The sequence below is a fragment of the Fusarium mangiferae genome (genome assembly GCF_900044065.1).
Source record: "Fusarium mangiferae strain MRC7560 genome assembly, contig: FMAN_scaffold002, whole genome shotgun sequence".
Taxonomy (NCBI): Eukaryota; Fungi; Ascomycota; class Sordariomycetes; order Hypocreales; family Nectriaceae; genus Fusarium; species Fusarium mangiferae.
In genome coordinates, this window is record NW_024573922.1 from 1,038,486 (window position 1) to 1,065,066 (window position 26,581).

General features: G+C 46.3%; 9 protein-coding genes across 9 annotated transcripts; 4 read left to right on the top strand and 5 right to left on the bottom strand.

The window, feature by feature from the left end:
• Positions 1-488: 488 nt before the first annotated feature.
• FMAN_06363 (uncharacterized protein) lies at positions 489-1,978 on the top strand (the record flags this gene model as incomplete). The annotated part of the gene is made up of 4 exons (XM_041826867.1): positions 489-572; positions 625-1,092; positions 1,139-1,413; positions 1,459-1,978. The coding sequence occupies 4 exons, from the start codon at positions 489-491 to the stop codon at positions 1,976-1,978; spliced, it is 1,347 nt and encodes a 448-aa protein (XP_041677886.1).
• A 169-nt stretch (positions 1,979-2,147) lies between these two features.
• Positions 2,148-2,871, bottom strand: FMAN_06362 (uncharacterized protein; the record flags this gene model as incomplete). Its single annotated transcript, XM_041826868.1, has 3 exons — positions 2,148-2,285; positions 2,335-2,641; positions 2,696-2,871. 3 exons carry the CDS (start codon positions 2,869-2,871, stop codon positions 2,148-2,150), a joined length of 621 nt encoding a protein of 206 aa, XP_041677887.1.
• A 1,360-nt stretch (positions 2,872-4,231) lies between these two features.
• Positions 4,232-6,504, top strand: FMAN_06361 (uncharacterized protein; the record flags this gene model as incomplete). Its single annotated transcript, XM_041826869.1, has 2 exons — positions 4,232-4,376; positions 4,433-6,504. 2 exons carry the CDS (start codon positions 4,232-4,234, stop codon positions 6,502-6,504), a joined length of 2,217 nt encoding a protein of 738 aa, XP_041677888.1.
• Positions 6,505-7,335: 831 nt separating this feature from the next.
• FMAN_06360 (uncharacterized protein) lies at positions 7,336-8,823 on the bottom strand (the record flags this gene model as incomplete). The annotated part of the gene is made up of 1 exon (XM_041826870.1): positions 7,336-8,823. One exon carries the CDS (start codon positions 8,821-8,823, stop codon positions 7,336-7,338), a length of 1,488 nt encoding a protein of 495 aa, XP_041677889.1.
• A 1,104-nt stretch (positions 8,824-9,927) lies between these two features.
• FMAN_06359 (uncharacterized protein) lies at positions 9,928-12,473 on the top strand (the record flags this gene model as incomplete). Its single annotated transcript, XM_041826871.1, has 2 exons — positions 9,928-10,383; positions 10,440-12,473. 2 exons carry the CDS (start codon positions 9,928-9,930, stop codon positions 12,471-12,473), a joined length of 2,490 nt encoding a protein of 829 aa, XP_041677890.1.
• Positions 12,474-13,157: 684 nt separating this feature from the next.
• FMAN_06358 (uncharacterized protein) lies at positions 13,158-13,979 on the bottom strand (the record flags this gene model as incomplete). Its single annotated transcript, XM_041826872.1, has 4 exons — positions 13,158-13,314; positions 13,364-13,669; positions 13,721-13,772; positions 13,826-13,979. The coding sequence occupies 4 exons, from the start codon at positions 13,977-13,979 to the stop codon at positions 13,158-13,160; spliced, it is 669 nt and encodes a 222-aa protein (XP_041677891.1).
• A 6,145-nt stretch (positions 13,980-20,124) lies between these two features.
• FMAN_06357 (uncharacterized protein) lies at positions 20,125-20,586 on the bottom strand (the record flags this gene model as incomplete). The annotated part of the gene is made up of 2 exons (XM_041826873.1): positions 20,125-20,152; positions 20,207-20,586. The coding sequence occupies 2 exons, from the start codon at positions 20,584-20,586 to the stop codon at positions 20,125-20,127; spliced, it is 408 nt and encodes a 135-aa protein (XP_041677892.1).
• A 2,389-nt stretch (positions 20,587-22,975) lies between these two features.
• Positions 22,976-24,088, bottom strand: FMAN_06356 (uncharacterized protein; the record flags this gene model as incomplete). The annotated part of the gene is made up of 2 exons (XM_041826874.1): positions 22,976-23,923; positions 24,017-24,088. The coding sequence occupies 2 exons, from the start codon at positions 24,086-24,088 to the stop codon at positions 22,976-22,978; spliced, it is 1,020 nt and encodes a 339-aa protein (XP_041677893.1).
• Positions 24,089-24,596: 508 nt separating this feature from the next.
• Positions 24,597-25,568, top strand: FMAN_06355 (uncharacterized protein; the record flags this gene model as incomplete). Its single annotated transcript, XM_041826875.1, has 2 exons — positions 24,597-25,302; positions 25,402-25,568. 2 exons carry the CDS (start codon positions 24,597-24,599, stop codon positions 25,566-25,568), a joined length of 873 nt encoding a protein of 290 aa, XP_041677894.1.
• Between the last annotated feature and the right edge of the window lie 1,013 nt (positions 25,569-26,581).

Consider the following 26,581-nt stretch of genomic DNA (forward strand, 5'->3'; position numbering starts at 1 on the left):
AAAAGTGAATTAACTTGGACTACAAGGAATCTGGAAAACTAGAGGAAAATACTTAGAACAGCTCTTAGTAGGGAATACTTAATTATAATCCATTCACCGATTCTGTATAACTGCTGCACTAAAGGGGCATCGCTCAACACCAATTGTTAGTACCATAAGCATGCAGTTTGTCAATAGAGACATTCATATCATGTCTTGCGCCTCGTTCACCGGGCTACAATCTGGGACTGTAAGGAACAGGTCGAGAATGGCCGAGAGCTGTCATTGGCTGTGCTTTTCAGGAGGTTACTCCAGTGCGTTCAAATGCTTCCACTTCGAGTCAAGTCTGGTGGGGCTGAACTAAAGCTGAGCCTCGATACGAAGTTAGTCTACGCGTTCATCAGTCATGACTCCGAACAAAAGATGACATTACCAGTTGGGATTTCTCCCGTGACTTGCACGACATAATTATCCTACCAACAACCCAACAATACGCAATAGCTCACCAAATGAAGACTCGACGCATTGTTGGTCCGCTAGATCAGCGTAAAAGGCTAACACGCTGCCAGTCATGCGCAAGACGACGTATCAAGGTTAGAGCGCCATCGCAAAACATCATCCAACTGCAACTAACGCGGGGAAAAGTGTGAAGGGGGCACCCCTTGCGAGTATTGTATCCGTGTGAAGAAGGACTGTCAGCCTCAAGCTGCTACAGTCCCCGAGCTGAAATTTGTCCGCCATTCAGTGGTACCTCAACATACAAGGAACCTCCAGTCGCAAATAAGCGAGAAACCCGATAGCGTTTACCTGAAGACATTCTTCTTGTTTCTTCAACGTTGTGAATTTACACCTGAGTTTGCAAAACTTGGTTCTGACTTTCTGCCTCTTATCCAAACATGTGCACCACTACGAGAGGCAACAGTTGCGATTGGCGCCTTGGAAATCAGCAGGTCCCCAAGTACACGGTCTTCCGATGAGCTTCGATCGCCGTACCACTTTGCATTGAAGTCATATAGCAAGGCACTTGCAAGCCTCCAGCATTACATCCAATCACCACGCGCATTACATTGCCAAGGCGTTCTTTGGTGTACATTACTTCTTGGCTTATTTGAGGTAGGAAGCCAACTCACCTACTAGCTCGAATTAATCCTTCTTGTAGCTGATGATCGAAGTCTCTGGTGGCCAATGGGCTAAACATATGCTCTATGGCACTTCAAAAATACTTGATCTTTCTGGCACCGACAATCGTTCTGATTATCTCCGCTGTCAGTCTTTTGAAACATTCAGGCTGTTGGAGGCCAATCGAGCGATTCTGTACGGTGAAGATACCGTACTATCCGACTACACGTGTACGGGCCAACATGACCTGATCACATCAAACCCACTGGACGAAATTCTGAACTTCATGATCAAAATATCCTCATTCAGTAAAAGGTTAGTTTCTTAAAAGCATCAAGACCAGTACTTACCAAGTGCCAGTTTCTTCGATCGAATTGAGTCAATTCCAGATAATCAACGACGTGATCATCCAGACCTAGACATACTGGTCACACAAAGCTGTCTTTACCAATACGAACTTCAGTCTTGGTATTCCCGGTGCAATACATCGATCAAATCGCCTGGACCATATGCAAAACTCGCATTGGCAAGTTACCATGCTCTCCAGTTATTCCTCTGCAGAAATTTCACTTTCTATGACTGCTGGGATACGAGAGTTTTTCCTGTTCTCACCTCCAAAGAGATTGATACTCATGTCGCCAGTGTGATCTCTTGTTGCTCTGAAATACTCGAGTATTCTCATATCGCTGGAGTGTTGGCAATATTTCCACTTCGAATGGCGGGTGCGAACTCTGCAGATTCGAGAGAGAGGAAAGAGATTATAAGGCTACTAGATCTAATATCACAAAAAGGATTCGTCGTTTCAGGGAGGATTAAAGCCGATTTAGTAGAGCTATGGGAGTGTCAGTACTTGAACAGTAAAGAGGGGGGTCAGAGCTGATTTATTGGCATAGGTTCTGAGAACCTGGACCCAGAAGGCATCATATAACTCGACCAATAATCTATTCGATAAATAAGACGGTGTTATTAAACTACATTTCTACTCTAGCAACTCGAATACTTGGGGAAAACCTCATCGCGGCGAAAAACCCCACCAATCACTGAACAGCCTACTTCGCCTGAATGTTGAAGAACTCCATGATGACCCGGGTACGCAGCTCCGGCGCAAAGTAATCGTAGCCAACAATAACACCACACTCGTTAACGAACACTGTGACGGGAATTGCATTTTGGTACATCATGCTCCACTGCAATGAAAATTTAGCAATCACTCTTCCGTATGCATGAAAAACTTACTGCTGCAACGGGATTCGGAGTGAAATCCCTCTTGACAAACCCCTCAAAAACAGCTCCATTATCAATCAAGACAGTCTTGTTGAGGATAGGATAATTCGAGTTCACGTATCCTCTCCAAATACTTGGCTTGGACTTCTTGGGATCATATGTAGTCAGGATGTTGTCAACCAGGCCTGATTTGGTGACGTTGGAATAGTCAAAAGTCGAGGATGCAAGAACACCGTCGAAGGCTTCATCCGCGCGTACGAAGCCCTTGGATGGGGAGTTCTGGATGAAGCCAGCTGTGATATGTGACAATTCACCATTCCTGAGTTCAGGTAGGTAAGATGCAGAGCAAGTTGGATTTGATGGGACGGCTCACCACTTGTGCTGTACGAAATGTGCTTGATATTCTGGCTTGACAGCAGGCGGTTTGGGCTCTTTGAAGCCATAAGAGAACGGAGTCATTGAGGCAGGGAAAGGAGGGCAGCTGGAGGAAGAGGCTACTCCGGCCAGTGCAGTAGCAAAAGTAATGAAAAGAACGTTGAAGGTGTGCATTGTGAAGTAAATAGTAAGAGATGCTTTTCTGAATGAATGTGTTTTGAAATTCATTCCCATGGATATTGCTTTGTCTTTATACTGTAAAGTTGAACGACACTACATGTTTAGATGCGTTCAGTTACTGCTGGATTGGGTTAGACTCACTTGTCATTGAAATGAGGCTGAGTTGTTCACGAAATGAGGACGACGGCGATCCTGCGTTTAAATCTTTCCTATTTTGTATGTCTTCAATTCATCTTGGATTTAACTCCGATATAAAAGTGTCAAGTAAATTGAAATGAGTTTACCCTGTCCCATGGGCCATACGTCAAATTGCCACGACTTTGACGAACCAGTCCAGCTGCTTTCACTCAACTAAACATTATTCAGCAAATACAAACAACAGCCCAATGAGTGAGATTGAGTCTAGCTTGGTTATCTTTTAAAAAACCTCGGCGATAGATTATGTATCAGTTGAGAAAAGGGAATATCACTGTACTTATAATTATGTTTGGACTTGGGGAGTCTCGCTCGAGTCATGTTTAACGAACTACTGGTCCCAAACGAGTCATACCCCGGACCGGGTCTATGGTCACGGGTGTCAGCAATATACGTATTACAAGCCAGAATATTTACATTTATGCTTACTCTGTTTATTCCCCGGCTCAGCCTCAAAAGTTCCATCAGCGGCAAGCTCAACCTCCGCATTGAACAGCTCTGCTCCCTCTCTTACCCGTCGCCTAACGGCGCCATCCTCATATCCGTCCATCTCCATTGGACGATTCAACCCAGCCTGCCTCAACTTACGCCCAAAGCAAGCCATATCATCATAATAAGCGTAAAAAGTGCAGAACTGGCTGACCGCTGTATTTATGGATACTATTAATAATTCGGCCCCCACCCAGGACTTTTGCACAAGCGCTTGCACCTGGAAATAGCTGTACAATGGCACCGCCAAGAATCATGTATCACCCAAGTCCCAGAAATGATGACCGCAGCAATTTTCGCTTTACTAAGTTCAGCTGCTACTTTCGAGCGCATTGACGTGGCTGCTACGCTACATTTGGCTGTTTTTTTCGATCGCCATTAGAATGGGACCTTGGACCACTGTTACACTGGCCTCGTATGCGCGTTGTCTGTCAGCACGGGTGAGATGGCCAATGGAAGGGCATTTAATCTTACGAGCTTATGAGCTTGATTGTTAGAACCCGGCACAGCCTCAAGGACGTGTTTGGGGCTTGGATGTATATAAGAACAGCTATTCAATTCTATTCAATTCATGCCTTTTGGTCCATCAACTCAGTCAGAGCCGTTATAGAACTCTCTTGCCTTTTGTTTCATTCCTCTCGGTCAACTTTTGCTTGTTTTTTATCTCAACATGGGGATCTTACCTCGTGGATCGTCTGACTATGGTGCCAACAGCCTCTGCACAACCCCAGCATGTATCGAGATTGCAGATGATATTCTAGGCAGCATGGCCACTAACCATGCAAAGATTGACCCATGCACCGACTTTGATGAACGTAAGTCTCCTTCTTTCTTCTATTCATGAGCTATCGGTAAGCTAATATCTTCATAGTCGTCTGCGGCAACTGGGCAGAGCGCAACCCAGTCCCAGCAGGCGCGATGTCTGTTGATGTCCTTGGAGCCGTTCAATACCACGTTTACGATCTCGTTCGACGCGTTCTCGAAGGGCCCTACCCTTCCGGCCCTGACGCCGGCTGGATTACGGTCAATCTCACCAAAGACGAGATGAAGGCTGACAAAGAGAATTTTGTCAAACTACAGGAAGCTTACCAAGTCTGCATGAACACAACTGCCCATGAAGAAGAGGGTCTCAGCCAGCTTCGACAAGTGGCCAAGACGATTGTCACAACACTTCCTGCTTCCGGCAACGGAAAGAATGGAACTGTATATGATCACTCAAAGGGGATTGGTCAACTTATTACTCTGTTCGAAAGTCTGGGCATCGAGACAACGCAGAGGTTCATACAGATCGCAGAACCGCTGAACCCTGACAAGATGGCCCTTGGCATCCAGCCACCCACGGATTCCGGCCTACCATCTACTCCTGAGGATATGTTTGAGTTCGTTAAGATTGCAAGCGAGCTTATTTACTCTGTTCATCCTGCCAACTTGACCAGAGGCGAGGCTAAGATTTTGATGGAGTCCGTCGTCAACCTTCAGCTCTCGCTCCAACCCGTGGCCGCCCCAGAGACAAATTCGACAGAGGAGGCGGGCCAGGAACAGGATACCGAAGATACTCCTGATGCGACTCCATTCGTGTCTATCACTGATATTCAAGAGCTCGCTCCGCAACTGAACTTCAAGTATGTCGTTGACCAACTTGCGCCCGAGGGGTTCGATGATTCCAAGATCATACTCGAGTCCGCGGAGCTACACCACAACATCTCGCAGAAGTTCTCCCAGACACCTCCAGAAGTCATCCAAACTTACTTCCTTTGGAAAGCCATCGCTGCTGTGTCCATCTATGTCGACTCGCCACAGACCGAGGCCTACAACACGTGGAAGACGAAGCAGCAAGGCAGAGATCCCGGCAGTCCTCCACCTCGCTGGCAGCGCTGCGCAATTCTTCTCGACAACGGCGTTGATTGGATCACAAATGACAAAGTCGCTCCTCAGCTCGTCGGTCCCACAGGCTTGACTTGGATTCTCGCCCGATTCTTCGCCGATAAGCACTTTACGCCTGATGCTAAGAAGTTCACATCTCAGATCATCGATAATCTTGAGGAGTCTTTTATCGGGCGCATTGGGACCAGAGCTTGGGCTACCGATAAGGTCAAAAAGACTGCCGTTGAGAAAGTTCGCGCCATGACGAGCAAGATCGGCTTACCAACTTCCCCCCACGTCACTGATGCCAAGGTCGTGAACAAGTTTTACTCTGACATTGAAATCACGCCGTCTTTGCTCCTCAATACCCTTTCCTTCGCAAAGTCTCGGGTTGCCAAGAACTGGGCATCTCTTGACAAGCCTGTTGATCGCCAGAAGTTCCCGTCTAGTACTCTGACCACCAACGCCTTCCATCAGCCCTCGGGAAACACCATGGTAATCCTAGCCGGCATCCAGCAATCTCCGATTTACAGCGTCGGCTATCCCGCATACATTACCTACGGCGGTATGGGAAGCATTGTTGGGCATGAAATCACACATGGTTTCGACAACAGTGGCCATCAGTTTGACAAGACGGGTAACAAGAGTGCATGGTTTGATGAAAAGTCTACAGCAGGATTTAAAAAGTCCAGTGACTGCTTCGTCAAGCAATACGGCAACTTCACCATCACCGGTCCTGATGGAGAAGAGGAGAAGATCGACGGAGATCTCACGTTGGGCGAGAACGTTGCAGACGCCGGGGGCATTCTCTCTAGCTTTGCCGCTTGGAAGAAATGGGAGAAGGACAACGGGAAAGCGCAAGATCTGCCTGGGCTCGGTAACTTCACGCATGAACAGTTGTTCTTTGTCAAGTGGGGTCAGAATTGGTGTGAGAACATCAAGCCTGCGCAGGTCATTGCTGGGTTGACGGATGAGCACAGTCCTAATCAGGCTAGGATCTTGCTGCCGCTGAAGAACTCTGCTGATTTCCAGCGGGCATTCAAGTGTCCTCAGAAGAAGCCTGTTTGCGAGCTTTGGTAGATGGTATAGTCTGTTGTCTGTATTGTGTATCGCATTCTCTCTGATGTCGATTGACCATGTCTCGCGACTCATTTGTATTTAGTCATCACTTCTATCTCAGCTAGCCTTTTCTAGATCAGACTTCCCCATGATCCTTTCATTACATGCCGAAGTTTTAGACAGCGAAATGCTGATCCTGCATATCCAGACTGTTTTCTTTCGGGTTAGCGGGATCCTGCATTGAAAGTGGATATGGTTAAAGATAGCCAAGCTCCAATTGGACAAACCGTAAGAAATCTGACAGAAATGCTAAAATTAGAATCCGCATGATCAGACGAGGGAGATCCACTGGCTACAGAACCTCGGTAATTTCGACCCTTTCTTCCGCTGGGCTCACTACCCTACAGCTAAGAGTTTCATCACAAATTAAAACCAACGAACAACCTGCTGAATGCCAGTTGAATAAGTTGTAAGTAGTAAAGACTCACTCAAGTCAGACAACTGAAGATTTTTCCACTTTTTTGCTCAAAACTCCTATTATACTGCAAGTTTGTGTGGAGTTTTGATTCACCTGGCTCATGCAACCTTCATCAAACGTGATGGGTGTGTTTTCACAACTTGTTGGAGACGGACGCTTTGAACACAACAGCCTCGTTTCAAGTAGAGGTCTTCAATTTTTATTCCTACTTTCGTGCGTTTTTCTAACTCATGAAAACCAAAGACTGAGCAAAAAAACTAGCACTCGAAGCGTGTTCAATTCGAAAAACAAAAAATACACCATCAAAAGTCCAGCTGTCTGTCAGTGTACTTTGTACTTTGTTCTGTCTTTCCAACCTTATAGTTTTCCATGCTTTATTTATCCCTGCGCTTGCGCTCACTTCGCTCACTTCGTTCACTGCGTCGATGCTTCTTGCTGCTCGAGGATTTGCTCGTGCTGGATGCCTTGCTCACGAAGGACAGAGCGTCCGAGTCGTCTTTGATCTTGGATGGCTCTTCTGGAACAACCGGCGGCTCTGGTTCGGGGAGAACATCTGATTCGTGAGGGGTTTCGTCCCTGCTTTCATCCTGCTCGCTGGCTGCTGAATCTTCCTTCTCGGGCTCTGCCTTGGGCTCCTTGGGTGTGTCGGTGCCGCCGATGAGCCTGGGAATGCGCTTGCTCAGGCCTCTGTTTACTTGCAATGCTGCTATCGTGGTGCAGAGTCCACCGATGCCGAGGACTGCTAGGGGGAGGTACTCTGCGCCTCTGATTCGGGCGGCTATGGTGGTGCAGACTGCTCCGATTCCGAAGGTCTTGAGAGATGGGAAGGGGGCTCCCTTGACCCTGAGGGTGAAAGCCGCGCCGGCCAGTGATGCCGTTAATCCTCCTATGGCTGTGCTGACTGTCGCTGTCGTCTTCCATTCGCTCTCACCGCGGACGGCGTTCTCAACATGCTTCAGAAGCAGGTTCGCGGGGTAGTCGTCGGAAGTGGGTAGATTGACCCAAACGTAGTTATTACCGCCGTGAGTCTCGCCGTGAATGACCAGATCACCCAGATCTGGAAACTCAAGAGCGTCTCTGATGGACATGGGTCGGGATGAGGGGATGAGAAGGTGGAACATGGCGTTGTTGGCGCGCTTTCCGAGGCGCTTTCGGATGAACCTCACAAAAGCCACGAGAGCATCCAGATTGTCAGAGAAGCCGAGGAAGTTGCTAGGCAGAGGCTTGTCCTGCAGAAGTTCGTAGAAGTCGGTATGCCATTCGGCATCGGGGTGATAGAGGACATAGAGATGGCGATCTGAAGAGGCTGATCGGCACTGACGGCCGAGGAATCTGTAGACGTGGCCTGCGAATTTGGAAGGCTCACTCTGTTCGACCCAGGACTCGGTCTCCTCGGGAGGTTCAATCCCCACATTTTCAAGGGCTGAGTCATAAATGACGCTGAGATTGTTTGAGCCGAGTTGAAGTCTCGTCAAGAATCGCTGAAGTGGTTTCGACCATTCCCCGTTTCGGCAAACCTTGTCGACGCCCTTGAGATGAGCGTGAACCGTCGGAACGTACGGACGAGTCCCCTCATACTCAACCTCGACGACATCCTCGCCCTCACCGGTCTCACTGGCCTCGGCATCCAGCGCTTTGGCCTGAGCAGCTTTCGCCTGGAGGAAGGCCTCGGCGTTGAAGGGAATCTCAGCGAGCTGCTGCATCACATCAGGGCCCTTGCCAGCGCCCACCGGATTGAGGCTGTTCACGATGTCGCCGGCTCTCCTTCTGAGGCTGCGGGATGGTTGGCCGCTGCGAGAGGAAGAAGCATCAGTGGCGTTCCCAGTCTCACCGGAGGCCGAACTGCGCTTCTTGGAGCCCATGTTGCCAGGTGGTGTTTTGCTTTCTTGTGCTCTGCTGCGCCGAGGTGCGGGGCTGTTGGGGTATGGTCTGAGCGACCGTTGAGGCTCTGAGGTCGCAGTCAGCGAGGCGAGGCCAGGATGTCCCTTGGAGGGCAGAAAAGGAGAGAAGAGAGGTAGCTAGTGCAGGTACAGTAGTAGTCGGATCAGTGAGCGAGCTTGCTTGACTTGACTTGACTGGTTCGTTGCAGATCGCGGGTTTAAAGGTATCTCGGGTAGATTCAAAGCTAAGAATTATCCAAGAGCCCGGATCACCATTACCTAAGCGAGAAATATGTCAGGCACATGCCAGGCCCCCAATTTTGGACCGGACACAGCCAGTCAGAGAGGACCAAGACCCGCTGACCCAGCATGGATTGAGCGGTGAGCAAAATAACCGGGACTATCAGTTTTGGGACAATATTAGGGCGTCACTCTACCATAGACCCTCTGCCGATTGCTGACCGCGTTATTTATGCTTAGCCCAAGTATTCTCTCGACTTCCAGCTGCCAACACATGATGTGGCGAAGGCTTCACCGCCTTTAGGCTTGTTGAGCTTGGGCACTTTTAACCACTCAGCGCCGACTCTGCGAGTGCCACCTCATCCAAATGCGTGGCATAACCCAATTCTTTGCCGCAGTCATGCCCAAACGCTGCATCAGAGTTGGCATCAACCATGAAACACCATGAACACGCATGTGCATGTTGTTGCTGCATCATCTTATCTGCGGGGTAAAGTTTGCAGATCAACCTTGATCATTGATTGTGTCACAAACACGCGTCACGCGTTCAGTGAAACATTCGGCCTCCTGCATCGTCCGAACAGAACAGTCTCAATATCAGCCACCAGTATCAAACCTTCTATCTTCGCTCCGAATCATTTATCCGCCACTTAAGATGAATCATTAAATGCCGTGTAAACCTTGAGCTCAAGTCATTCCGTTAGCCGCAGTATCTCCGAATCGTCTTGTGTAATATTTGCTATTAACTTTCACCGCAACGCCACCGTAATTTCTTATTTAATGACGACGACTACTTTCATTTGAGCGGAGAAATTCTGGACGCGACAACAATCCATATCTCCAAACATGGGCAACACTTTCGAGCGTCCCACTGCCCCCGAACCTGATGTTCCGTTGAATCCGTTCTTGGTCGAACAACTACGCCAACAGCTAGACCACGAGACTCAAACGATAGCACACGCATTTCGAGAACGAAACCGTCAGCGGAGGCACCCGGAGCATCGCGACAGGCCGCCTTGTAGATTCTTCGCGCAGGCTTCGTGCTTCCGCGGCGCAGCCTGTCCCTTTTCTCACGATATCCCTGTGACCCGGACTCGACCACCAGACCGTCGTCAAAGAGAACCTTGTCGGTACTACGCCCAGGGTATATGCTCTCACGGCGAAGCCTGTCGCTTTTCTCATGAAGGACCCCGACCTCTTCAAGAGACATGTCGCTTCTTTGCCAAAGGTTTCTGCAAGAGAGGAGCTACCTGCAGATATGCTCACGATACACCTAACACCGAGTGGTCGGAGGAATCCGAGGTAGGTTATTGTACCATACTGATACGAGAAAGCAGAAAACTAATCATGTTTCCAAGCATGGTCTAGTTTCTGAGCAGTGGACTCGCGAGATCGGAGGCGCCTCGGTCGAATTTGGAGATGGAGCGGCTGTCACGAACGTCACTCTTCTCTCGGACTTTTCCGCCATCCAAATGCGCCATCTGCCCTCCAAGTCGTCAGCACGGTCGGTGCAAAAGCTGTTGGCGGATGTAGGCATCAGCGTATCCATAAGCGACATCAACTTCATCAAACAGGTGAAGAATCGGAACGGAATGGCAATCGTCAAGGTCAAAGATCCAGAATTCGCAAAGTCCGCCTGCTGGAAACTTGGCACCTGTATTCGAGCGCCTGACTTGGAAGTCACCCAAATTCCTGTTCCGTTACCAGACGGATCATCATTTGGCCTCGTCGACAGCAGAAACGTCCGCTGTTCATGGCATAGGGCGACTAAAAACGCCACTCTTTCGTTCAGGAATCCAGAAGAAGCATTTGATGCGTATTACAAGTTCAAGAATCAGCAACTCAAAATCGCTGGCTTGCCAGTCACAGCCCAAATGCCCGCCGCAGTGGATGCCACGCAAAAAGATGGGCTATGGCAGATGGAGCTGGAAGGTTTGGTGGCCACCATTCCCTTAGAGGATATCATGAGTATCTTTCCCTCGTCTGCAGGACCGTATGGGATTGAGATGGGTGACTCAAGTTACGATACGGACGCCGAAATTGATTCGACTATCATAAAATCCTTACTATATGATATAGGCGCCTTGGAACAATGGGAAGTGTTTGGGAGGCCCACGGCAAGACGAGTCAAGGCACAGGCCCGATTTATCGAGGAATCCGAAGCGCTTGATGCTGTCTCACAGTTGAACGAGACGTGCTTGCCATTCAACTCATCGGGAAAACTCTACCTTCAGCACGTTCACCTGGTGAAGTTCAGGGTTTCGAGTCGCGTCTATGGCGTTGTTGAAAATAGCATTGAGACGCTGCGAAAAGAATGGGAACGGCAATTTGTTTCTTTTTCATCGGTCCTTGAGCGCAGCCATAGAGTCCTGAAGCTCGAGAGCCAAGATCGCGAACTGTTTAACCAAGCAAAAGAGGCCCTGAAACAGACCATCAATGGAACGACAATGACGTTGAATGGCAAGAATCTATGGTCTCCCGATTTCAAGGCCGATAGGGGAGCGTACAGAAGACTTCAAGAGATTGAACGAGACCTTGGAGTCGTTATTATCCGCGACATCAAATCTTCCAAGTTTCGAGTTTTCGGGCCGGAGGACAAGTTTGTGCCGGCGTGCGAAGCACTTGACCAGCTTTTGCAAGAACTACAGCCTCGATCCAAAGGAAAAAAAAGTGAGCCATCAAGGACAGAAAGGACCGCCGAAGGCGACTGTTCAGTCTGTTTCTGCGAAGCCGACCAAGCACTCGCAACTTCTTGTGGCCATGTCTACTGCACGATCTGCTTTGTGAATATGTGTCTGGTAGAAGCATCGACGATCGGCGATTTCTCTATAAAATGCATTGGAGACGAAGGAAACTGTAAGAAGGCCATTCCGCTATATGAGATCCAAAATCTACTTCTTTCAGAGATTTTCGAAAGTGTCTTGGAGGCTTCTTTCATGTCTTTTATGCGCCGACACCAAGACCAGCTGCGTTATTGTCCGACACCCGAATGCACCCAGGTGTACCGCATCGCCCAACCAGAAACGAGCGTCCCGCCAATCTTTAGCTGTGCTAAATGCATGACGACAACCTGCACGAGCTGCCATGTCTCGCACCCGAGAAAGACATGCGCAGAATACAAGGGAAACGAGTCTGGCGGCATGGCAGAGCTTCTCAAAGCAAAGGAAGAGCTAGGGTTCAAAGACTGCCCGAAGTGCAACACACACCTACAGAAGGATGAAGGCTGTAATCATGTTTATTGCACGGCCTGTGGGACGGATATTTGCTGGCTCTGCTTGAAGACCTTTGCAGACGGGGATGACTGCTATCTTCATATGGGGAGGATCCATGGGGGAATTGGCGACGAACGTGAACAGGAAGATGACAACGACGACACCGATTATTGGGATTAGAGGTTGTAAAGGATCATGCAACTGGGGTGGCGGGTGATGGAGAGTAAATATTCTAGCACGAGAAAACCTACCAAGACAACCTGGGAATTAATTCACGGCGAAACCCTGAATTTGTAATCAAGACTCTCAGTTGTGTCATTTCTGCCCAGTCCATAATAGCTAATGTACTTTAAATATCTGAATCCGACCTCAAGGAGCCATGGTCTGAAGGCTCTCCTGCCCCAAAAGCCTATAGCGACCCTCGTCATTCAATCTCTGTGTAGTAATACGCTGAGGGTAGTTTCTCATAAACATATTAGTGAAGTGCTTGCCATAGTGAATTCCATCTTTTGGCTCCTGGCCAACGTCATAGCCGGGCAGAGGCTTCACAACTGCCTGGAAGCTTGGCTCATGGAAGTAAGCAAAGGCGAACCTCTCTCTGAGATTGAGCCCGACTTTGTGAGGGGTTGAGGGAAGGGCTGAGTTGGTGATGTACTGCATCATGTCACCTAGACCAAAAGAAGATTAGCAAAGTTCGTTTATGCCGGAGAGTAAACTTTCCTGGGAAGACGGTGAAGACATTCTCCGCGGGAGGAACGAAGATCCATCTTTCATCATCTTCCTTGAAGCCAGCGGCACTGGATTCCCAGTTTGCGAGTTTTTCATCGCTATATGGGGGACGGATCATCAAAGCTTTACAACAGGTTAGTCACGAGATATCAGCGAGAAATGCGTCGAGTACTTGCCTCCGACATCATCAGCTGCCGCAATGACAAGAAGTCCGTAGTCAGTGTGAGACCCAATGCCTCTTCCTTCTTTGCCCTTGCCATTAGTTTTATTGATGGCAGGAAAGCTGCCATGCCTGTATTTAGTGGCACTCACTCTAATAAGGTAAATTGGTGTTGACTCACCGGAGAATCCTCAGGTGATGCCACCCATCTTCGGTGTAGTTGGTAAGCGACCCTTGAGGTACACCAAGCCCCAGTTCAGTGAGCTGCAAGAGCGTTTCTCCCACGCCCCCCAGACTCTGCATGTAACGATGCATGGGGTTCTGCATCTCATAATCAGGCCAAGGGCACCGACCATGACACGGCCATTTCGCAACGACCCTCGGCTCATCAAGTTCAAGATCTTTGGTCACAGTAAAGATCTCGCTGTAGTCAGCAATGCCGTCAGTCAGCTCCTCACCACTGGCAATGTAGCCAGAGTAAGTCTGACTATCAACGCAAGCAGCCTTTTGAGCATAAGGCTTGAAAAGAAGCGTCTACTAGCGTAATTGGCACTTTTGTAAAGTGAATGCTGCTCGGGTGTCATGTTTATCTGCAATATACCGTCTTTCTGCCAGGCTTCGACAAGAGCTTTGCCAAGCTTACGGTTTGCTTCGGTGTCGGAGACTTTGTCAGGCAGGATAAAGGTCTGGAGGTTCCCGGCTGTGACGGAGTGTCCAGGGGGAGGACCGGATGCATTGAGGATGGTAGGGCTGTGAGGCTGAGGAGCGGGAGCAACAGCAGCAGCAGCTGAGGCCATCTTGCGGGTTATCATGGAATGAGTGATTAGAGAAGGCAAGGAAGGTCTTGCGAGTGAAGACTTATAGAAATGTGCAAGACTCATGATATGTGTCTGCGGTCACCGGTCTTGATTGCTTGAAGGCTTTGAAGATGTGGTGTTTATTGGAGATGATGATCCAGATTCAAACTTGGGTTCGGCTTCACGTATTTATGCTCGATCAGCGAATGCCTTCATGGGTGTTCATGAAGTGCCGAAGCTCTATTTGAGAAATTCTATCTCTTAGATATCCTAGTGTCCGTTCGGGTATTGTTATCCGCCAGACGAAACTTCACAATACTGCAGTCTGCTTACATGTTGCATGAAGTTGATGCACTTAGATCCTTACTCCCTGCGAAGTTCAAGACTTCATAACCCGGAGAGCAAGCCGGCTCCCCAACGATCAGCATTGAGGCAGATAATTTTGAAGCTAGCTCGTGTGTGAAATCGCTAGTTACGGCCCGACCCATGAAAGCCTAAGGCACATCGTAGCCTCAATCTTGGCAACACCGCACGTGCACTCATGAGTTGACTCAGATCACATCGACCTCTACGCCGGAGGAAATTTGTTGATACATCTGTGGCATACTACTGGAACTAAGTTCAAGTGAAGATCCTGCGACGTTGCATAGCAAGACTCTCCTGGCAAGTATCGTTCGACTTAGACTTTCTCAAGCCTCAATGACCAGGGCTTATGGCCCCGCCTCGCGTTCTGGTCGATTAATTATCCTATTGCTATCCCACCTATCTGCCGACCCAATAACTTCGATCTAGAAGCGCGATAAGCGGCTCTCGCATAAAATCACAGCTAATCAAGATAGGAGAAAGATGATTGAGGTGGTATATCCAACTGCCTTGACAATCCACCCCCTCGGGGAGCAAGAAAATACCTGACTTTACTGGAGGGTATTAAAATAAACCCGGCAAAAAAGATATTTTAAGCTTAGTAAAGGTGTCCTAAATTTATACAAAACTACCTAAGTCTTTTTGCCATTTTGGATCAAGGTCCTGAGTTTTCTTTCCTCCCCTAGCCTCCCATTAGGCCTTTCATCTATCTGCTCATCTGATCAAGCCTCCCGCCAACAAATTCGATGCAAGCAATTGCGCATCGATTAATTGATTACTCAAATACCCGAGTCATGTCCCTGGAAGAATGGTACCAGGGTTCGGGTATGCTTCCCGGCGGGAAAGCTATAAGGTTCTACCAATGACCGGGGAACTGAGTCGTTCTCCGCAGCCATTTCAAAATACGGCAAATATCCCGATGCCTGCAAGAACGAGTTTCACGTATGGCGTGATGGGTAAGGCTCTGGATATCTTAGCAAAGGCGCCTACACTTTCTGCTGTCATAGAACTCGTGTCTTGGGCGATAACAGACCTTGATTAGTGATATGCTGGGTCCGGCTATCATCTCCCCGTAGAGTAGCATTGAACCCCAAACATGGAGGTGGGTTGCTTTCTTGTACTTGAATCATTAGGAAGTCAAAAAACATGACTCGGTATTTGCGGCACTGGCTGGATAAAGTCGAGTGGCTTTGTGAAGACATGAATCGAAACTGTCACGTCCTGGCTCTACCAGCTTCATCTTTGATGAATTGCCAGGCCATTTTGTATACTTGCATAGCGTGGTTGACTCTGGATTTGGTCTTGCATGAGTAGTAGTACTACATCCAGCGAGGCCAGCAGAGCAGGAGAAACTTCTGAGCACTCACAGAAATGAATTAAAAATATTCAATACTTTCTTCAGTATCCGATTCCAATAAAAGCATTCTCCCACTTTTGCATAAAACTGGCACCTTGCGATATATCTGGTAGATCTTATTTAGCCATCTCCGCACTTTTGAAATGAACTTTGTAGGCATCAAACTTTCTTCCACCAATCTTGAGAAGACAAGGCGGATTGGGTATAGATGATTGGCAGGGGCGGGAGGAAAAGATTGCCACCGCGAGTCAGTCGTGGACTGGGAGTAGACCAGGATGGCCAGGTTGGAAGCGATATGATGAAACTGTCTCGCCGCAACACCCATGCCACTGATCTTCACGTGTGCCACTTGCCTAATGATACGATACATAAATTGCCTCCCTCGATCGTGGTTCATTATACCGAAGATAACCGCGGAAAGCACACGATAGGAGAAGACATGGTTGAAGTGAGGGCTTTGTGAATGCAGGCCGGGGTATAGCACGGCGAAGTAGTATGGAATGAAAAGAAGGAGGCAAGGGTTAAGAGACACTGCAGTAGAAGTCTCGCCTTACGGAGATGGTTGGCATTTGGGTGAAATATTAGGTCGAGAACCTATATCGCAACAGTTCGAAGACATGGAGAGCGCCCATTCAAGTCAGCAACAAGATGTCGTCGTGCCTTGAGAACCTTTGGTCCTTTGAATTTACGGTGTTAACAGAAATTAAAGACTGAATTAGAATAGGTATCTCACTGAATGAATGGAAAGGCGTTTTTCGAATGGAAGAATTTAAGTTTCAGCACGAGTCACTACTCACTGGAAACTGCACCATCATACCATAAAGTTTATACTTTACTACATAAAATAGGCTAATATATAATATAAATGTCGACTTACAGTATTTCCTCTCTTACCTACTATTTTAAGTAGTTACTACCTTAAGTTAAGCCTTCTTTAAGCCTAACCTAAATTTTACTTAAAATAATATTTTAATACTACTTTTTAGCCCTTAATAACTAATAAAATTAAAATAACTTTACTTATATTAAGGTAACTTTATTTAATATTATTAATAAATAATTATATTTAAGTAATATTAATAAAATATTCTTTCTTTTTATTAAGTCTTAATTTATAAAACTTATAGTTAAATTAAAATAAAATACTTTTAGGATTTAATATATTATAACTTCTTTTAGGCTATAAATTTAAGTTTTCTATTTATAATATAATATTTTAAGTTTTCTTATTAATTAAAGTACTTTTTTAAGCTTTATATTTAATTTATAATTTAATAGTATATAATAACTTTTTTAAGGCTATTAAAAGCTATAATTAAAGATACTATTTATTTATTTATTTATTTATTTTCTTTTTTCCTTACTATTAGCCTAATAAGGCTATTAAGCTTTTAACTTTCTATCTTAAGGCTTAAATAATAAGGCCCCTATAGTAGGCCTGTATCTTAAAGGTCAAAATTATATAAGGTTTATCGGCCTTAGTGACGTAATTACTGCCTTAACTAAGCAGTATTAATACTGCCTGCAGGTCCCTCTGCAGCTGTGTTAGCCTTCTTCCTTCACTATACCTAAAAGATCTTAGATCGACCTTTTCACTAGGCCAAGTCCATTATAAAGTACGTTCCCTGACCTGACCGTTAGTTACAGCTGCTGACATCAATCATAGCCACCGACACGATGCCTGTACGAAATAGCCTGCAGTTATATGATTATGCCTAAAGATACTATTTATATTATAGAATAAAAAGGTATAAATTTTAAAAATATATTTACTTTATCTTAAAAAGTTTAATTTAATTATTTAAATCTCTTTATACTTTATATTATAACTTTAATAGTTATATTATACATATTATATAAAAACTTTATATTAATAATTAATTAAGTAAGGGTTAATAAAAATAGAAATAATAGCACTTTTAGACTGTATTATTTTAGAACTAATAATAATCTTATTTTATATCGCTTCTATATAGTTATTAATAATATATATATATATATATTTATTTAGCACTAAATAGATCTTAATTTACTAGCTATTAATAATACTTTCTTACATTAATAAGCCTTATATATATTATTTAATCATTAAGAGATGTAATACTTTTTAATATACTTAATATAAGTAGCTTATATATTCTATAAATATAAACTTAATATAGACTAGTTTCCCTATTAAAAACCCTTACTATTATATTTTAAGTACTACTTTAAGATATCTTAGCCTTATTAAGTTTCTTTTAGAATTTATATATTAGCTTTAAGGTCTATTATTCTTAGCTACTTATAGCAGTTTTATAAAATAAATAGGCATAAAAATAGGCTTTAATAATAAAAAAGTTTAGCTATTATTATATATAGACTAATACCTAAACCATTTAAAGAGGCTAAAATTATAACGTTTTTATAGTTATATTATAGATAATATTCTTTATAGAGTAATAGAGTAATAATTTACCTTTATCTAACATTCTGTAATTGCAGATATGCTGCTGCCGTCTCTGGTTTAGGCGCACCGCCCATCAGCCCAATTGTACATCACGTGACGATCTGTATATAATGCAACTACCACCTTCGACCCTGTGAACATGTATCTTTGACTTCTACCTCCTCTCAGGCTCCGTCCATCTCGTACCTGCCCTACCAATCTCTCTACAAGCATCGACCATGAACATGGTCCACGTCCTGCCACGTCAGCGTCCAGTACCGGCATCATCCGTGTCATTTTATAATCCTTGAGCAAAGTCGTCACTCCCATTATTCTCGAATTGTGATAGAGGAACCACAGCAGACGTTACTATTCGCTTCGAGTCCAATTATTACTTGAGATTGTCTCGAGCTTTCGCTCTTATGTCTCAAGCTTTACCCTACTCTCTCTCATGGAATCTATTCTGATCTGAGATTCAAAGACGGATCCCCAGTCAGGCCACCTCGCAATGCTGCGAGGTCGCTCAGATAGCAGCAGCTCAGCAGCTTCTTGTCCAAGATCTCTATCGTGAGGCTTCCAATGGTCCTCCAGCCAATAGCAGAAATCCCGCATTGCCTCATCTCTGCCCCCGATAATGTCGCAGGATGACCCCACGGCTTTGTTTATGAGCCCAGCTGAGAAGGAGTCTGGAGACTCTCACAGGGCTTTCTCCTCCGGTTTCGTTCAGTAAAAGTTTTAAATGAATTGCTCAATGAAAAGCTGCCCAACGCTCTCTGAACGGCTAATATCGTGCTCTAGAGCCAATCGACAACGGGAACCAGAAAGGTAAGTCTGATCGTATTCCGGACCCTCTCGATTTTCAACTCCTTGCCATTCAAGCGGCCGTAGTGATTTCAAACGGGGTGGCCTATCATTAACAGTCGTGCTTTGGTGAAGCCAAACGCAGGGGCGGACGCACCTCAGTTAGTTGTTTGGTGTTGCATGCATGTCGTCGCCTCGACCCATACTAGGTTAGAAACATGATTGCTGAACATGGAGGACAACAGTACGAGTCTCTGAGTCCTCTGAATGGTCCAACAAGTTCGTGATTTCAGCTGACTACCAAGAGTAAGCACACAGCCAAGTTCTGTTGTGGTCAGACGGAAGAATTGATACTGCTGGTAACCTCGTATCCGACAGCGCATGATAAGTTTGAGAAAACTTTCATGCACGAATAACTTAACAGATGTCGCTGCCTTCCTCGAAAGGTAACCTCCGAGGAGTCTGCCGTGTGAACGGGCGATGTTGATCACTGACGGTGTTTGAAAAATGGAGTCATATGGCCGACTGGTGTGGCCCAGTAGTGAAAGGATTGGTGCGACAGATGTGTACCATTACGTGTCTCGCTCCTCTAACAGCCCTGTTGCGATCACAATGAGAAGATGAAAGATATCAAGGCGGCCCAGACTAAGAAACGGTCCCCCAAGATTTTTCTATGGTGTGCTTTCGAGTGAGCATATAAATCAGGCAATGACCGCCCACTCTCATTTCGTACTGACCAATGCTGTCAGAACAAGTATCTTATCTACGTCTGTAGCTTATGTGTAGTTGTCATCAGGTCGGGCTCTAGTCGTTTAATCAACACAAATTCCGTCGTGTAGCTCTGTAGTTCATGTGAGAAATGATGCCCCTTGGGTCTAACCTTAACTTTGAGACGTCTTCTGGTACAATTACATAATGTCAACAATTGCAGCGATACAGCATGATATAACTTCAGTTCTTTCATGTGACGCATGCCTGTCTGATAGATTCTTTCTTTGAGCCTAAGCTAATTATAAAAGATAGCTCACGAGCCATCGCTATTTTACAAGAGCTTGATATCGATTCCATCACATGTGCTAGATGTTTGTTGGTTTTGTCAGACTTCCGTATAGGCTCTGTCACATTGCCCTCCACCCTGAACCCATATCGAAGTCTCCAAGTAAGTCTCCCAAATCGAAGATGCGAGGTCATTTTGCCTAGCATGTTCCAGCATTAGGATCAACTCTATATCAATGTCAGATTAGCCTCCGATGGATTTCAAATAGGGGCAGTACTTACTTATAGCTCCAGTTGGTATAGTCCGATTGGCCGCCATGCTCGCAGCTGATCTCTTTCTGGAGGCCATCGTAACACTCATCCCCTCCAAGAACTCTGGAGCCGTCTTGTATATGGTCGATGAAAAACTCCAGCTTCTGGTTATTGCTATCGACACAGCTAGCCTTGGAGCCAGAAACCGTGCTTTCGGCTCCGAATGTTCCGGCCAGCTTGGGGCCTACTGTATACTCAACGCCGTCTTTGGTATACTTGTACCCATAGCAGAGCTTGTTAGCCCAGTCGTAAGCCGATGCTTTGTCATTGAAAGACTCGCCCCCAGTGTAACAGCCAGCATTGACGGTAGTGACAACCGTGGCCGAAGAAAGGATGGTGATGAACTTCATAGTGGAGAATATCCTTTACCGGGTAGTATAGACAATCAGATAGGGAGAAAGTGATAGCTCCGAAGTGCTTTAAATTCGATTAAACTAAAAGCCTCTCGACCCCTTCTTATAGTTTCCTCAGATACAACACCTTATTTAAATAAGTTACTTGGTGCTACATTTATAAGACTAGGAGTCATGCGATCAGAAATGCACTAAATCCTATCAGCACTAAACATCCCTTCTGTGTTCGATGACAACAGAGGGTCAGCATGACACAGTGCGTGCTAAGCCGCGTCAGTAGGGAGTGATCCTTCGGCATAACATGGTGGTAAGATGTCGACGCAATTAACAACCACGTCTCGATGAAACGAAAATCCAAACAAGGCTACGTAGGTGGCGTCTCCATAAATATTTTCCGAGTCAATCAATCAATACCACGCAATCCTCAACCGCCGGGGTTGATCATATCGCTTCGAGCGGCTGTGAGGCAAATTTAAATTAACAGAGAATGCGGAATAAACTCGAATGACGTTTAGCATATTGCTTTTCATGTCATGTCTATAGCATTATGATTGTATACGAAAAGTACATGGCGGTTTTATATCGCCCTCATATGCTATCTTAGACGGAAAGGGATAGCCGAGCATAAGACAAATTGCGCCCCATTGCCGATATCACCAAATATCACGAGTCAAATCGTGTGAGTGAGGGAACCCTTTCCTCTGATTGACTGAGCACGGAAACTTTGTTGGAGCGATCATTGGTGCTACATTTGGCTCAATGCATAATTCTCTTTGTCGAAATACAAGGCTCTTCTAGCCTTCCTTCAGGCGCTTCTTTCGTGCAAAAATACTTACTAGTTACAAATTGTTTCAACTATAAATAGATCCACGTTGTACGTAACAGGTGATTTGTTCATGCTGTTTATCATGCGCCCAAATCTGAGCCCGCAAATACTAGTCGAAGGATGCTGTTAATCCTTTCTACCAATATAGTTGTACTGGTTTCCAAGTGCCGAGCTTATAAACCCATCATTCAGAGTAGGGGCTACGCGTATCACTTTACGATTCCGTGGTGGTGTATGAAATCTGTAGCTTCGGTGACAAGTTCTACGCCCACGCCCAACGGGCTTTCCAGAAATTCTGAGCGAACGCAAGCTAGCCATTGAGGTCCAGGACAATCGAGGTAACTTAGATGCAGTTCAAATCCACTACACCTCCGTATAAGCCACCTATGCCAGAGCGGGGGAATGTAAAGCTGACTAAATCCTATAACGTTTTCAGACCCCAAGAGTCCGAGCTCAAGAGTCCGAGCTCAAGAGTCCGAGCCCAAGAGTCCGAGCCCAAGAGTCTGAGGATTAAGCCTCCTAACTGTTAATAATATCCACGCTAAATGTTAAGAAGCTATGGCTGAACTTTGATTTTTTTTGCTAGTAAGGCTATGGTGTGAGTGGAAATGAAGGGAAGGTCTCTGACGAGATACTGTACGAATGATACTTCGTAGCAAATATGGCGGCAGTCTATTTCTAGTTGTTGTCCAGCCGATTTCAAAGTAATTGCTGGATCTTAATTATGGTCATGGCTCGTGTTATATAGATCTATTGACCGGTGCACTACTTCTGTCGTATCGTCGACCCGTAGCGGTGGGGGGCTAGAAAGGTTCTAGAGACTTCGGCTACCGAAAGCCGTTGAAAACAGCGCTGCTATCGGTGAAGCTGTGGATAAAACTTCGCTGGTACAGTCTCTTAGCTCGACGGAAACCACGGTGAAAGGGCTGAATCTAGTCTACCGAGAGTGGTAGGTCTCGTCGGACAAATGTCATGATTCTAGGCCGAGTGTCGTCGGTGTCCCACAACGCTGACAGATTGGATGACGTGGACTTCTTCTCTCTCCCTCTACTCCAGGCACGTATGGCAGGTAATTGACATGTTATGACTCCAGGACTGATGAAACCAAGCCCAAAGAGTCAGGAAGTCTACTGATCTTTTGGCGGGGAAAACAAGAAACGGTTGTCCGTCGCCTCCCACCCAACACCGTCCGGCCGGAAGCGAGCGGGTCACAACAGCTTATAGATAAGTTAAGTTCAATCAAACCCAATATGATAAAAACAACATTCATGATATTCAAGTGAAACCAAGACCAGATAATTCATAATTCATGAAATATTATGATAAAATGCACTACTATTACGGTCGACAAACTACGTTCATAATTACAAGCACAGAAGCTAATGTCAACCGGTTGTATGAACTATGATATCGTGTCTGCCATGTCTGATTGACCAGTATATGAAACCATGACGTTATAATCACCTATATCTACACCCTCCCTCACTATCGTAGACACCACCCGACCCCTAGTAACATCGACCAAAATAGACTTGGTGCTATTTTCCCGCCGTTGGATATCTACTGGCCATCCGGCGACCATCCTTGCTGGGACATATCCAGAGCTGCCATGGTCGCATCATCGACGTTCTCCTTTGGCACTCCAAGCACGTCGTTGTGCAATTTGTGCTCATAGATTGCTTCGCGTCCAGGGTAGTGTAGTCGAGCGTAGTACGCTTTTGCCATTCCGCGGTGGTTGCCTTTGGAGAATTGGTCTCTACCAGTCGCAACCCGCTCGGAGGTAGATTCGTATGTAATATCCCAGTCGAGGTCTGTGGTATGGGTGACGCGCTCGATACTGTCTAATATCTCGCGCTGGTTGATAAGAAAGCTCGAAACGTACAGAGGCTTTTTGTGAAATACTTCTAGGGTTGTCGAGAAGTCTTTGTCATCGTCAGGCATCTTCTTCATACTCAGGAAAGCAGCCACAGCTCGCCCTAACTGTGGCCACGTACTCATATTGATTTGACGCCGGCCATCATCGAACATCTGCACCTTGCGTCCCTTCAGATCAAACCCCAGCCAATCTGAAGGGCTCGCTACACTAAACTCGTACCAAAGCCCTGTGACCAACAGGGTCCACGATATCGACCCGATCGAGTCAATATCTTTGAGGAGTTTCCGAATGAAGGTACCCACGCCGATTTCATCCCCAACGGACTGATTGTCCAGTACAACATCCGTTGTGAATGCGTTTGGTATGAGGTACAGTACTCCCGCTTTGACTGCTGCACGTACAATCTTGCTGTGTATCTCACCCATATCTGGAGTGAAAGCGAGGGTGATAACTAGAGAGTCATGGCCCTTGAGCGTTGAAACAAGTGACGCTTCATCATTGTAATCGACCTTTGCGACATTGACGCCGGCGGGAAACGTGGCATCACTGTCTTTGCGTGTCAAAGCTGTTAATGAATGCTTCCCTCCTTTGAGAAGATGCTCTAACAGATGTTGGCCCAGTTGGCCGCTTGCCTGATCAATATTAGTGATCTAGAAATAATAGTACACAGTACACATTGTGAGATACGCAAGTAGATCTTGCGTGCTCCACAGACGAAAACTCACCCCAACAATGGCGACGCTTCTGATGTAATTGACGAAGCCTTGAGGCTGATCCTTGGCATGTTTCAGTGACATGATAATTCTTTTCTGTTGAAGTACTTTCCTGAATTGTGGTGCAAATGGTCTTGATTGGTGATGGATGGAGAATCTGGAAGTGGCAGTATGACCTAGCTCTAATTTATACACAGCACAGACTCATATGCGGATAAGCCGCCTCGCCTAAGCGAAATCTTAACTCCGTCTTTGTATATTTCGGCCGCGATTCGGCCGAAGCCTCGCGGCAATATGGTCAAAAACAAGCAGCATCTCGCATGAAATCGACCGAGTATCTTAAAGAACGGACCGTTGCATTACCAAGCAGGTCAATCCATTATCAAGCAGTTCGATCCATTGGTTTTATGGTACTGTGCTTTTGTGAGTGTATTTAGACGAATGCGACGCCCTTGATTTCCGACATGCAAAGTCCAAGTTTAATCATCAATCCTCCATCCCTTAGGTTCTGGAAACCTTGCCCATTGTCAATTCCACCTCTACCTGCTTTATCTGAGTCTCGACTTGTGAAAGCGAAGATAACTCAGCCATAATGGGCAACCTAGAAGCTCCTCAGTGGGTGTCCTTTACCAAGAATTGGCACAGTAGTCCTTACGAAGCGATTTCTATCCAACGACCGGAGCTCTCCATGAATGGAAGAAGCGTCGTAGTTACAGGAGGCGGGACTGGCATCGGGAAAGCTACCGCAATTGCTTTTGCTAAGGCTGGAGCGAAGAGCATTTCCATCATCGGACGACGGCTAGACAGATTGCAAAGCAGCAAAGCAGCCATCTCACAGGCTTCTATGAAAAACGCCATTGTCTTGTACGAGGTTGCCGACGTTTCGATTCCTACGCAGGTTGAGAAGGCGTTTGATAATATCGTCGAGCAGGTGGGTAAGATCGATATCTTGGTCAATAATGCAGGGGCTATCTGCCCGCCTGGCGCCGTGGTCGACGCCCCTTTCGATCATCTTAGCAAGGTCATTGAGACGAACGTTCTGACGACATTCAACGCGGTACGGGTGTTCTTGTCACATGCTGGGCCCAAACCGATTCTCATCAATATCACAGCTTGTCTGGTACATATTCAGCCAATGGCTTCCATGGGTTTGTACACGGCAGCCAAGGCGGCCCAGACCAGGATAGTCGATTACGTCGGCATTGAGAATCCGCACGTCCACGTCGTCCATCTACATCCAGGCATGGTCACCACAGAGATAGGGGGCCCTGATTCAGACGTCAAGGGTCAAGATGAAGGTATGGTGCAATATCCCGTACAGCGGCTCAGGCATATTACCGCACGGGTGACTTCCATCGTTGTTTAATAGGACAAGACGCTAATATTGTTGCAAAAAGTGGAACTGCCTGCGCAGTCAGTAGTCTGGCTCGCGTCCGGAGAAGCTGCGTTTTTGAAAGGAAAGCTCGTTTGGGCAAACTGGGACGTCGAGGAGTTGAAAGCTAGGGCTGGGGAGATCGAAGGATCCCGACTGCTCACTATTGGTCTAGAAGGAATGTTCATGTGATCATGACCTCAGCAAACATTCGAGACACACGTACTGCGACTGAAGGAAGCAGGCGAGGTTCTCCTGCCAAGAAGTAGCATATGTTACGAAGCGTGCGATGCGCGTGTCGTGTCTGTTACAATCTAGAGTTACTCATATTGGTAGATAGTGGAAAGGGAGGTCACCATATATTGCATCGGCGAGTTGTTCAATAACTTCGAATATAATGTATGAAGTGATACTCATTGTTGCCTGTCAATGGAATTACAGAACTGAATTGTAGTTGGGAGGTGTCGCTTGGGCGAAACAAGGTCACATTGTACTCAATGTTGTATTCGGTGGAGCGCTTGAAGTGAGTTATTCCGCGCTGTAGGTTACGTTGATCTTCCATAAATTTCTTAGGCGCCCTTGAGTACGAAGAACCGTGGTTCTTGCGTCGAACTTTTTTAGACTTTACATAATCAAGTCTTTGGTTTTATCTATCACTAGCACATCTGTTCTTCTAGGCCTCATAAGCTCTGTCACTTTACAAGTGTGCATAGCCCTTCATTAGTACTTTAGTAGAAGAAACTCTCGGAGTCATTCATCCGCGCTTTGCTATTGGGCAGCTATGAAATTTAACGAATAAGTGAACTTGTTCCGCTTAGTAGAGCAAGCTTCATAGGGCCCGCCCTTAACAGTGGCCAGTATCGTAGTCAGCCCAGGGGCTCAGCGGCTAGAAAGACGTTCTGTCAGCGTAGGATTCTGCCCATAGGCTCGGCCAGCGCTCCTGACGTTTCGGCACACAGGTACTTACGACACGACCAGACAGACTAAATCATCCTCGGAATAGTAGTGCTTGCTTGGCTCTAGGGACATTATGCTAACTCTTTCTCTGAAGTCGGTCCGAATTTACAGGTGAAAGTCATGTGCTCCATATAGCGAGAGATTAGGGGACAAGCATCCAAGCGTTTATCAGATTACTGAAGGGGCTGCGGCCCTAAATTAACTTTATACTTAAGATATATATAATATAAGCACTATGTCCTATTAGG